Here is a 13,635-nt window from a genome sequence, read left to right on the forward strand (position 1 = left end):
GTCTTCCACAGCTATTACTGACACAGCTTACTTCTCAAAGAGGCCTTCCTTGATTATACCTAAAACTGTGCCCCTCTCCTATTAACTTTCCAACTCCCTTATCATGCCTTATTTGTCCTCATAGCACTTGTAGCATCTGATACACATGAACTGTCACTACTACTAGAATGTAAGGTCCCTGACAGTAGGGACTTGCTCATTTTGGGACACCAATTCCTAGAAATGTGGTTGGTATAAAGTAAATGCACACTGCATATCTGAAGGAAGGAGAATCCTAAATGCACCTGCTCTTCCATCAAGGCAATAATGAACCAAGAATAACTTTGCCTGAGATCTGTCTTGACCCTCTATGCCAGGGGTGTCCAATCTTTTGGTTTCCCTGGGCCACAACGGAAGAAGAAAAATTAACTTGAGCCACACAGAAAATACACTAACACTAATGATAGCTGATGAGTTTTAAAAAATTGCAAAAAAGTCTCATACTGTTTTAAGAAAGTTTACAAATTTGTGTTGGGCCTGATTCAAAGCAGTCCTGGGTTGCATAGAGCCCACAGCTGCGGGTTGGGCAAGCTTGCTCAATGCTTTCCTTCTATTAAATATTGGTGAAAGCTAATGAGTGTCTCCCAGGAAATGTGCCACAAACTTACCCAAAAAGGACTTAAATTCCTTTGTGAGGTCAAATAATTCCTTTAAGGTTCGGTTTATAAATATCATGTCTTAGATTCCACAGAATAGGCTGGTGCAAGAGTAAATGCAGTTTATGCCATTCCTTTGACAAAAACTGCAATTACTTTTGCACCAACGTAATAACAAAACTCTCCTATGTGGGAACCCTGCACCTCCCAGTAACACCACTGTGGGGGGCTAACTGCTACTCGTCCTTATATATCGAGTGGAAAAATGTCTTCCTCAGGAGACGTTTCCTGACATCCTCCCTCTCATAGCTCAGTTCTAAATTATGTTTGTTTATTGTACCTTCTAGGACATCATTCCATTTTTCTTCATATCACATATTATATCCAAGGCCCAATAGAGATGTCGGGGTGTTCTGTGCTAGCTGACAACCTGCCATTGCTTTAGATCACTATTCTTTACACACTTGGAAAGGCTGAGGTTCTAGCCTCACTAGAAGGCATTTTCACACTTCTCAGGAAGGAGTTTTAAAAAAATCTTTTCATGCCATTCTGTCCTTAGTCAAGCATCCCTTGCAGAAGTTTCACCCCACCCCTTCCCAAACCCTCACCACTCCCTGAGCATCACAGTAAATACATGTCTTCTTAGAACATGACATCCTACATGAAAATACTTTGGTCAAATACAGCTTTCTCTATTTGTGATTATAATTAAACTCATTCTACTGGGCAACTCCCTGGCTGGTCTATTTTAGTCCAACTCTGTCCACAATTATCAGTTATTTGTTTCTATGATTATTTCGTGGAAAGTCAGTAGCTCTCATTAGACTGTAAGCACTATGAGACAGAAACAACATCTGCTTTGCCCAACACTGTATCTTTGGTGTCAATAAAATGCCTGATAATGATAGACACACAATAGACAGCTGAAAGGACAAATGGTTCAACTGACAGGACACGTGAGCTTAGACGGATGTGTGCATTCACAGTCCTTCACATAATGTGACATGTAGGGTAACCTATTTCTCTGTCAGAGACCAGATACATTATATCAATTTTAAAAGTAGCCAGTACAATCACCTACATTTATGCGTTACACTTTGTATTTTTATTATTAGCATTTTGAAAATCCAACTTCCCTATAGTATTTTCCTTTGCTCATGCACACCAGAAATACACATCCGAAGTAGGAAGGGAAATGGGGGCTCCCTTTATTCTCTCAGCCTTCACTGCTGGCTCACTGCCCAGCTGCATATATGCTAAACAAAGAATTGAGGAATTACTGAAATGTCCTTTCCTTTATTCATTCTGTGAGGTAGGCAGGTTTCTTCCACTAGACAGTTTTACTATTACCGAATTAATCAGTTAAGCAATAAAAAAAGTATAAAATGCTATAGCAACATTTGTAGCATATGGTGATTATAAAAACTTAGTATAAACTAATAAAAATAGAAAATATGGGATGTCCTCAGATAATTTCTCATACTAAACTCTCATCCCTTATAATTTGTTATTGTAAAAACTTTGAGAAGCAGTTCCATACCAATGTCTTGAGGTAGTTTTTCTGTTTAAAATTCAACAAGTTTGTTTCTCCATACTTGTTTTTATAAAAAGGAGAAAAGTTTTTTTGAATATTATTGATTTTGGTATTTTTTGGGAGAGATAATAAGTAATTTCAATCATTTATTAATAATTGATGGATGCTAGACATTTATACATTATGTTCTTTTTTTTTTTTTTTTTTAGATAAGAGTCTCATCCTGTTGCCCAGGCTGAAGTGCAATGGCGCAATCTTGGCTCACTGCAACCTCCACCTCCCAGGTTTAAGCGATTATCCTGCTTAACTCCTCCTGAGTAGCTGGGATTACAGGCGTGCGCCACCACCCCTGGCTAATTTTTTGTATCTTTAGTAGAGATCGGGTTTCAAAATGTTGGCCAGGCTGGTCTCGAACTCCTGACCTCGTGATCCGCCGACCTCGGCCTCCCAAAGGGCTGGGATTACAGGCGTGAGCCATCACACCTGGCCTATACATTGTGTTCCTAATCTTCCCAATAATCTTCTAGGCTAGATCATGATCTAGGGATAAAATATTATCCCTATTTTATCACTAATAAAAATGAAGATTAGTGAGATTAAATAACTTTCCCATTTACACAGGTATAAGTGACAGAGCTAGGGTTCTAATTCACACATCCTTGATCCCAAATCTCATATTCCTAATGTGATCATAGCACAATCTGCAGGGTTTATGCTTAAATTTTTATTCTTGATATGAGAAAACTACTGAGTAAAAAATAATGCATGAAACTAATATATTCATGTAGAGAGCAAATTATAGCATGAGTCTTAAAAGTTCTGCTACAATAATGCATTTTCCAGAAAATTAAATTTTAGCAATATTACTTTATATATTATACTTTTAAAATAAAAATCTCTCACAAAATGATCATGGCAAACAAAAAAAATCACTTTTGTTTCTTTCATTAGTGAATCAAAATGGTATGAAAGGTCATGAGCAACATTAATATCTTTAATTAACTTTATAATAAAATAATGTTTATCTTATTTTACAAAGATTAGGTTCTATCATGTACACATACACACACATATAAGATAATATGCAGCTTTGCATGTTTTGCTACTTGTTAATTTCAAATTCTTAAAACATTTGCAATATCATTTCTAAATTGTAAAAGAAAATAAATATCTGATTTGGCCTGCAGTTATGTTATTATTATTCAAATCTGGTTTGTTCAGATCAATCAAAAGTGTCAGCAATGTCAAAGAGGGTTTGGCTCAGGAAAATCCATGAAAAGGTTCCCTAATTCCTCTTTTTCCTCTACGTTTTCACTAGAGAATAGTGGGACTAGCTCCTGGCCCATTAGAGAACAAAAGAAAGAGATTATCAAGTAAGCAACGAGTGTCTGCATCTCAAGTTTGCAGTCTAAAAAGCCTGTATGCTCTGAATCATCAGATTTTAGTTTGGTTAAACTAGGAAGGTGAAACTTATTTCACGTGTGATGAAGAAACTCACTGCAGATAAAACAATACCTTGCTAATGGTGAATGCACAATTTTGTAATTCATATCTGCAAAAATTTCTGTAAGTTCACAATCAAATGTTACTTCTATGTATTTATTCCTACCTCATACGAGAACCATAACAGCCATATTTACGAGCATTTTATGAGAAGGCAGTGTTTTATGTACTCATCGATCATATTTTAATTACAGGCCTTAGTAGTAATATAGTGTCAAAGCAAAAAGTAATACAACAACATAAATCTTAATCCATCATTATTTCTAGGCTCTGAAGACAAAGTACACACATATGTATTTACTTTAAAAGGGAATAAGTCAATGATTATGGGCATTTTGCATTTCTGTTGAGGGGTGGCTTGGTTTTTAGATTCACCGGTAGTGAAGAAAGAGAAAAGACAGCATGATGCCATCACAATTTCTTCTAGTAAAATTCAGGGAAAAAAAAGCACTTAGAAGTAGAAAATAACTTCATGACCAGCTGCATAACTATCAAATTTAATTAAATAACTAGTGATGATTACACATAGTCATGTAGCAAAGTTATCTTCCTGCCTTCTACCCTAAAAGGGAATATTAATATTGCATCTTGAAATATTTCCAGTATATTGAATCACCCTGTTCCTTAAAATAATAACTTAGCCTTATAAGAAGTTAATAACACAAGCTACATGATACTATTATAGTCAAACACCTAATTTTAGAATTCTTTAATGGCAACTTAATTTGTAGGTTACTCAAAAGTGAATGATTAGATTCCAGGCATTGCAACTTCACAACATTTTATATTATTATCACCTAAATAAATTCCAACTGAACAACTCAACAAAGAAATATCCGGATTTACTTAAAAAATTTGTAATTCATAATCAGTAATTTATACTTCATAAGCAATTACGTTCACCACAGATTGCCCTTTCCAACTGAGGACTTAAAGAAGAGCATTTCAAAGCAAGTATGATTTTGCAAACTTAGATATCTGAATTCTGACATTACGTGACCTATGGTAAGTAAAAATACACCAAGCAAAACTGGAGCATATACCTACATAAACATAGGGTGAGTTCCCTCTAAACTGTGTTCTACTTAAGGCTGAACAGCTGGTGTCTCCACGTTGCTCTACACAGAACTTCTTTAGATGTAGTGTTTGTATACAATTTAGGTTTTGTTCACTGCAAAAATGAAGTCACCTCTAGTGCTGAAATAAATCAAGGCTTGTTTATGCCTCTTACCTTTGCCATGGCCTCTGCCATCCTCCAAAAGCGGCACGACAATAGTGTTGTTCACATTTCCAGGTGACCTTACAGCTGTGTAGACAACAGGCACCGACTGTACCACCACGGGGATGCGGTGAACATGACTCAGTTTGTTAGACTGTAAATTCATGGGACTTGAAGGCGGTACAGGATGGATAATGTGCAAAAACTGCTGGCCTCCAACACCAGATGCAGAGGCAACAAGAGGCCCTGGAGTTAATACTGTTGACGAAGATGACGCTGAAGATACTGATGTGATAACAGTTGGGGATGAGGCTAGACGACTAGAAGACGATGAAGAGGTTGAAGTTGAAGAAGGTGAGGAGGCAGACGCTGTCATGGAAACTGGGGAGGATGACACGGCAGTAGGGGACGTCCTGGCTTTGTTTATTGACAAGTCCACTGGCTCAGTTTGTGTTTGGAAGTGATCTACAGATAACGAGTCCTCCGGTGGCTCCCCTTTCACATTATTTAGCAACAGGGGAACGGCTTCCATATCGGGATAGTTGTGGACGTTTGGAGACTGTGGGGAGAAAAATGGAACATATATTTATCTTTGTTTATCACACATTTTATCGATGCATGGCTTACCACTTGCATGTTTATTAATTTTTCTCTTATTGCTATGGGACATTTATTCATTCTCCAAGTATCTGAAGGATTGCTCAGTGACAGTCACTGTAATTAAAACTGAGGGCATAAGAGTACAAAACAGAATAAGGCCTCTACTGTAAAGACATTTTCATTCTATTGGGACAGACAGACAATTATTAAAATACTATGAAATCAGTGCTCTATGAAGGAGAAAAGAGGCCATATGAATCTCTAGGATTCTAACCCTTACTCAACACTATCACAATATCGAAACATACTACCTGGCAACAATAGTGGGAAAACTCACTACGACATTTCTACTTTCATACTTGTTGCAAGAGCTACCATACCATACTCAGTATATTCTGAGCATTAAAAAAGGGCATAAAGTTCTTCAATCTCCCACACCTGATCACTAATTTATTAAATGGAAGTCATTTCTAATAATTAGCTAACTCTTCTCAAAATAATGTGCACAACTACAAGAGACATTTTAGGAAATAATAATTTAAGAAAAACTTATTCTGAAAATTATAATTTGTCTGTGAATTTTCATTTAATCTGAAATAATGATGATAATGTTGTTCAAGTTCACCTGCACTCTTTTAAGTTTTAATGAGCAAAATTTGATAATAGACTCCAAGATTTTACCCAGACTAATGTGATCAGCATGCTATTATTTGCATGAATATAATTTTACTCATATATCTATTCATTCATAAATTCAACAAACATTTATGAAATGTCTGCTTGCAAGTCCCCAAATGGCATAAGAGTACTATTAGTGGTGTCAGTCTAGACTAAAAAGAGAGAATTAGACTATACTGATTATTTTGGTTACATCTGTTTGGCCAGGTTAACATAGACATTATTTTTCTATTATATGAGGAACAAAAACTTTTTTCACTTTTTATGGATCAGAAAAATACCTAAAATTATATTAAATTGGTTCATTTTGTTCCTCATTTAATAAAAGATTTTGGTGTTCTATTCCCCCTAAAAATTCAGCATACATTTAAAGGAATGAAACATGTTTCCTAAAGCCTTTTTAAAATAGAATATAAATTACAGCTCCATTCAAAACATACAATAGGCAGTAGCGCAAGGGCATTTTACTCAGCAACTGAGAAAAGAAAGAAAATAAATCAGTAATGGTACCAGATCAACTAAAATAGAAAATGGGTTGATGTTTTAATGCTTTTTTTCCTTTTTCTTAGCTAATATGGTTACTTACCTATAAAAACAAATGACTTAGAAACAATTAAAATGAGTCATCTAAAATATCTACTGTATGAAATTCTAAATGACAGATTTTCAGTTTATGTGCTGAAATTGAGAAATAAATTTTTAATCTTTTCAAAGACATTTAAAAAACAAAGAAAAAACAAACACTATAAATTGAATTGCTTTGATAAAAGCTATTAGCATTATCTACTCTTGTAACTAGAACAGTATTTCAATTTCAGCATTATCATTTTATTTCTTTGTAGAATAATGCAAAATGTTTCTTATTACTATATTATACCCACATAGAAATTCTTTGTTTAGGCTGCTTTCATAAAAGACATCAACTAGTTTGACATTAAAACATAAAACATATCAGTAAGCACATATTATTAAACACCACTAGTTTGACTTTAAATATAGTCTAGGTAAGTTTTTCTCCTTTTACTGTATTAACATATCAAAAATTCTTATTTTAGAAAGAGTGATTATTTCCACCACAAATTTTTCTCCTCCTATCTACTTAGACACAAGATTCCTACATATATTTACAAATCAAGGCGTAAAGGGTACATCACTGCAGAAATGTTCTATAATGTAAATGAAAGGTGACTGGGTAGACAGACAATACAGGAGGGGGAGCGGATAAATGTGGACCTTATCTGTAAAGAGATTGCTTGTGAGGTACCAAGTTTTACTGAGCTTTGCAGACTGCTTAGACTTCTCTAAATTATGAAGTCTACCTCTTGTGGGTATCTTCTTAATCTCTTACTGAAGAAAATATTTACCTCTTAAGAAGTTTCATAACAACATCTTGTTGCTATGAACAACAGGGTTATAGCTAATAAATAATATTCGCTATATATTATATATTATATATATAGCATATTATATATAATACATATAGCATATATAATATATAGCTATATATTTTAGCTAATGCATATTAGCTTTCATTAGAAACTTGCGAAGCCAAATATTAAGAGCCCCTAGGTACTTTGAGACACTTACGAATTACATGGCTTGGGGGAGGAGCCAAGATGGCCGAATAGGAACAGCTCCGGTCTACAGCTCCCAGCGCGAGCGACGCAGAAGACGGGTGATTTCTGCATTTCCATCTGAGGTACCGTGTTCATCTCACTAGGGAGTGCCAGACAGTGGGCGCAGGTCAGTGGGTGAGCGCACCGTGCGCCAGCCGAAGCAGGGGCGAGGCATTGCCTCACTCGGGAAGCGCAAGGGGTCAGGGAGTTCCCCTTCCAGGGGTGACAGACGGCACCTGGAAAATCGGGCCACTCCCACCCGAATACTGTGCTTTTCCGACGGGCTTAGGAAACGGTGCCCCAGGAGAGTATAGCCCGCACCTGGCTCAGAGGGTCCTACGCCCACGGAGTCTCGCTGATTGCTAGCACAGCAGTCTGAGATCAAACAGCAAGTCGGCAGCCAGGCGGGGGGAGGGGCGCCCGCCATTGCCCGGGCTCGCTTAGGTAAACAAAGCAGCCTGGAAGCTTGAACTGGGTGGAGCCCACCACAGCTCAAGGAGGCCTGCCTGCCTCTGTAGGCTCCACCTCTGGGGGCAGGGCACAGACAAACAAAAAGACAGCAGTAACCTCTGCAGACTTAAATGTCCCTGTCTGACAGCTGTGAGGAGAGCAGTGGTTCTCCCAGCACGCAGCTGGAGATCTGAGAACGGGCTGACTGCCTCCTCAAGTGGGTCCCTGACCCCTGACCCCCGAGCAGCCTAACTGGGAGGCACCCCCCAGCAGGGGCAGACTGACACCTCACACGGCCGGCCAGGTACTCCAACAGACCTGCAGCTGAGGGTTCTGTCTGTTAGAAGGAAAACTAACAGAAAGGACATCCACACCAAAAACCCATCTGTACATCACCATCATCAAAGACCAAAAGTAGATAAAACCACAAAGATGGGGAAAAAACAGAGCAGAAAAACTGGAAACTCTAAAAACCAGAGTACCTCTCCTCCTCCAAAGGAACGCAGTTCCTCACCAGCAACGGAACAAAGCTGGACGGAGAATGACTTTGACGAGCTGAGAGAAGAAGGCTTCAGACGATCAAATTACTCCGAGCTACGGGAGGATATTCAAACCAAAGGCAAAGAAGTTGAAAACTTTGAAAAAAATTTAGAAGAATGTATAACTAGAATAACCAATACAGAGAAGTGCTTAAAGGAGCTGATGGAGCTGAAAACCAAGGCTCGAGAACTACGTGAAGAATGCAGAAGCCTCAGGAGCCGATGCGATCAAATGGAAGAAAGGGTATCACCCCTGGAAGATGAAATGAATGAAATGAAGCGAGAAGGGAAGTTTAGAGAAAAAAGAATAAAAAGAAACGAGCAAAGCCTCCAAGAAATGTGGGACTATGTGAAAAGACCAAATCTACGTCTGATTGGTGTACCTGAAAGTGACGGGGAGAATGGAAACAAGTTGGAAAACACTCTGCAGGATATTATCCAGGAGAACTTCCCCAATCTAGCAAGGCAGGCCAACATTCAGATTCAGGAAATACAGAGAACGCCACAAAGATACTCCTCGAGAAGAGCAACTCCAAGACACATAATTGTCAGATTCACCAAAGTTGAAATGAAGGAAAAAATGTTAAGGGCAGCCAGAGAGAAAGGTCGGGTTACCATCAAAGGGAAGCCCATCAGACTAACAGCGGATCTCTCGGCAGAAACCCTAAAAGCCAGAAGAGAGTGGGGGCCAATATTCAACATTCTTAAAGAAAAGAATTTTCAACCCAGAATTTCATATCCTGCCAAACTAAGCTTCATAAGTGAAGGAGAAATAAAATACTTTACAGACAAGCAAATGCTGAGAGATTTTGTCACCACCAGGCCTGCCCTAAAAGAGCTCCTGAAGGAAGCGCTAAACATGGAAAGGCACAACCGGTACCAGCCACTGCAAAATCATACCGAAATGTAAAGACCATCGAGACTAGGAAGAGACTGCATCAACTAACGAGCAAAATATCCAGCTAACATCATAATGACAGGATCAAATTCACACATAACAATATTAACTTTAAATGTAAATGGACTAAATGCTCCAATTAAAAGACACAGACTGGCAAACTGGATAAAGACTCAAGACCCATCAGTGTGCTGTATTCAGGAAACCCATCTCACGTGCAGAGACACACATAGGCTCAAAATAAAAGGATGGAGGAAGATCTACCAAGCAAATGGAAAACAAAGAAAGGCAGGGGTTGCAATCCTAGTCTCTGATAAAACAGACTTTAAACCAACAAAGATCAAAAGAGACAAAGAAGGCCATTACATAATGGTAAAGGGATTAATTCAACAAGAAGAGCTAACTATCCTAAATATATATGCACCCAATACAGGAGCACCCAGATTCATAAAGCAAGTCCTGAGTGACCTACAAAGAGACTTAGACTCCCACACATTAATAATGGGAGACTTTAACACCCCACTATCAACATTAGACAGATCAACGAGACAGAAAGTCAACAAGGATACCCAGGAATTGAACTCAGCTCTGCACCAAGCGGACCTAATAGACATCTACAGAACTCTCCACCCCAAATCAACAGACTATACATTTTTTTCAGCACCACACCACACCTATTCCAAAATTGACCATATACTTGGAAGTAAAGCTCTCCTCAATAAATGTAAAAGAACAGAAATTGTAACAAACTGTCTCTCAGATCACAGTGCAATCAAGCTAGAACTCAGGATTAAGAATCTCACTCAAAACCGCTCAACTACGTGGAAACTGAACAACCTGCTCCTGAATGACTACTGGGCACATAACGAAATGAAGGCAGAAATAAAGATGTTCTTTGAAACCAACGAGAACCAAGACACAACATACCAGAATCTCTGGGATGCATTCAAAGCAGTGTGTAGAGGGAAATTTATAGCACTAAATGCCCACAAGAGAAAGCAGGAAAGATCCAAAATTGACACCCTAACATCACAATTAAAAGAACTAGAAAAGCAAGAGCAAACACATTCAAAAGCTAGCAGAAGGCAAGAAATAACTAAAATCAGAGCAGAACTGAAGGAAATAGAGACACAAAAAACCCTTCAAAAAATAAATGAATCCAGGAGCTGGTTTTTTGAAAGGATCAACAAAATTGATAGACCGCTAGCAAGATTAATAAAGAAAAAAAGAGAGAAGAATCAAATAGATGCAATAAAAAATGATAAAGGGGATATCACCACCGATCCCACAGAAATACAAACTACCATCAGAGAATATTACAAACACCTCTATGCAAATAAACTAGAAAATCTAGAAGAAATGGATAAATTCCTCGACACATACACCCTCCCAAGACTAAACCAGGAAGAAGTTGAATCTCTGAATAGACCAATAACAGGAGCTGAAATTGTGGCAATAATCAATAGCTTACCAACCAAAAAAAGTCCAGGTCCAGATGGATTCACAGCCGAATTCTACCAGAGGTACAAGGAGGAGCTGGTACCATTCCTTCTGAAACTATTCCAATCAATAGAAAAAGAGGGAATCCTCCCTAACTCATTTTATGAGGCCAGCATCATCCTGATACCAAAGCCTGGCAGAGACACAACAAAAAAAGAGAATTTTAGACCAATATCCTTGATGAACATTGATGCAAAAATCCTCAATAAAATACTGGCAAACAGAATCCAGCAGCACATCAAAAAGCTTATCCACCATGATCAAGTGGGCTTCATCCCTGGGATGCAAGGCTGGTTCAATATACGCAAATCAATAAATGTAATCCAGCATATAAACAGAACGAAAGACAAAAACCACATGATTATCTCAATAGATGCAGAAAAGGCCTTTGACAAAATTCAACAACCCTTCGTGCTAAAAACTCTCAATAAATTAGGAATTGATGGGACGTATCTCAAAATAATAAGAGCTATTTATGACAAACCCACAGCCAATATCATACTGAATGGGCAAAAACTGGAAGCATTCCCTTTGAAAACTGGCACAAGACAGGGATGCCCTCTCTCACCACTTCTATTCAACATAGTGTTGGAAGTTCTGGCCAGGGCAATTAGGCAGGAGAAGGAAATCAAGGGTATTCAATTAGGAAAAGAGGAAATCAAATTGTCCCTGTTTGCAGATGACATGATAGTATATCTAGAAAACCCCATTGTCTCAGCCCAAAATCTCCTTAAGCTGATAAGCAACTTCAGCAAAGTCTCAGGATACAAAATCAACGTGCAAAAATCACAAGCATTCTTATACATCAATAACAGACAAACAGAGAGCCAAATCATGAGTGAACTCCCATTCACAATTGCTTCAAAGAGAATAAAATACCTAGGAATCCAACTTACAAGGGATGTGAAAGACCTCTTCAAGGAGAACTACAAACCACTGCTCAAGGAAATAAAAGAGGATACAAACAAATGGAAGAACATTCCATGCTCATGGGTAGGAAGAATCAATATCATGAAAATGGCCATCCTTCCCAAGGTAATTTACAGATTCAATGCCATCCCCATCAAGCTACCAATGACTTTCTTCTCAGAATTGGAAAAAACTACTTTAAAGTTCATATGGAACCAAAAAAGAGCCCGCATCGCCAAGTCAATCCTAAGCCAAAAGAACAAAGCTGGAGGCATCACACTACCTGACTTCAAACTATACTACAAGGCTACAGTAACCAAGACAGCATGGTACTGGTACCAAAACAGAGATATAGATCAATGGAACAGAACAGAGCCGTCAGAAATAATGCCACATATCTACAAGTATCTGATCTTTGACAAACCTGACAAAAACAAGAAATGGGGAAAGGATTCCCTATTTAATAAATGGTGCTGGGAAAACTGGCTAGCCATATGTAGAAAGCTGAAACTGGATCCCTTCCTTACACCTTATACAAAAATCAATTCAAGATGGATTAAAGACTTAAATGTTAGACCTAAAACCATAAAAACCCTAGAAGAAAACCTAGGCATTACCATTCAGGACATAGGCATGGGCAAGGACTTCATGTCTAAAACACCAAAAGCAATGGCAACAAAAGCCAAAATTGACAAATGGGATCTAATTAAACTCAAGAGCTTCTGCACAGCAAAAGAAACCACCATCAGAGTGAACAGGCAACCTACAAAATGGGAGAAAATTTTCGCAACCTACTCATCTGACAAAGGGCTAATATCCAGAATCTACAATGAACTCCAACAAATTTACAAGAAAAAAACAAACAACCCCATCAAAAAGTGGGCGAAGGACATGAACAGACACTTCTCAAAAGAAGACATTTATGCAGCCAAAAAACACATGAAAAAATGCTCACCATCACTGGCCATCAGAGAAATGCAAATCAAAACCACAATGAGATACCATCTCACACCAGTTAGAATGGCAATCATTAAAAAGTCAGGAAACAACAGGTGCTGGAGAGGATGTGGAGAAATAGGAACACTTTGACACTGTTGGTGGGACTGTAAACTAGTTCAACCCTTGTGGAAGTCAGTGTGGCAATTCCTCAGGGATCTAGAACTAGAAATTCCATTCGACCCAGCCATCCCATTACTGGGTATATACCCAAAGGACTATAAATCATGCTGCTATAAAGACACATGCACACGTATGTTTATTGCGGCATTATTCACAATAGCAAAGACTTGGAACCAACCCAAATGTCCAACAATGATAGACTGGATTAAGAAAATGTGGCACATATACACCATGGAATACTATGCAGCCATAAAAAATGATGAGTTCACGTCCTTTGTAGGGACATGGATGAAATTGGAAATCATCATTCTCAGTAAACTATCGCAAGAACAAAAAACCAAACACCGCATATTCTCACTCATAGGTGGGAATGGAACAATGAGAACACATGGACACAGGAAGGGGAACATCACACTCTGGGGACTGTTGTGGGGT

At 38.3% G+C, this 13,635-nt stretch overlaps 1 protein-coding gene across 23 annotated transcripts in view; it reads right to left on the minus strand.

The window, feature by feature from the left end:
* Window positions 1-13,635, minus strand: part of KLF12 (KLF transcription factor 12) — a 458,965-nt gene that overhangs the window by 154,812 nt on the left and 290,518 nt on the right. For 22 of the 23 annotated variants that reach the window (XM_063714935.1, XM_063714934.1, XM_063714937.1 and 19 more), the window contains one exon: window positions 4,904-5,450. In XM_063714935.1, the coding sequence (XP_063571005.1) occupies window positions 4,904-5,450 (547 nt within the window). Of the gene's footprint in view, window positions 1-4,903; window positions 5,451-7,756; window positions 7,886-13,635 lie in introns of all 23 variants that reach the window. The other variant, XM_063714941.1, reaches the window with a different exon arrangement.

This window comes from Pongo abelii, chromosome 14, assembly GCF_028885655.2.
Source record: "Pongo abelii isolate AG06213 chromosome 14, NHGRI_mPonAbe1-v2.0_pri, whole genome shotgun sequence".
NCBI classification, from domain to species: domain Eukaryota; kingdom Metazoa; phylum Chordata; class Mammalia; order Primates; family Hominidae; genus Pongo; species Pongo abelii.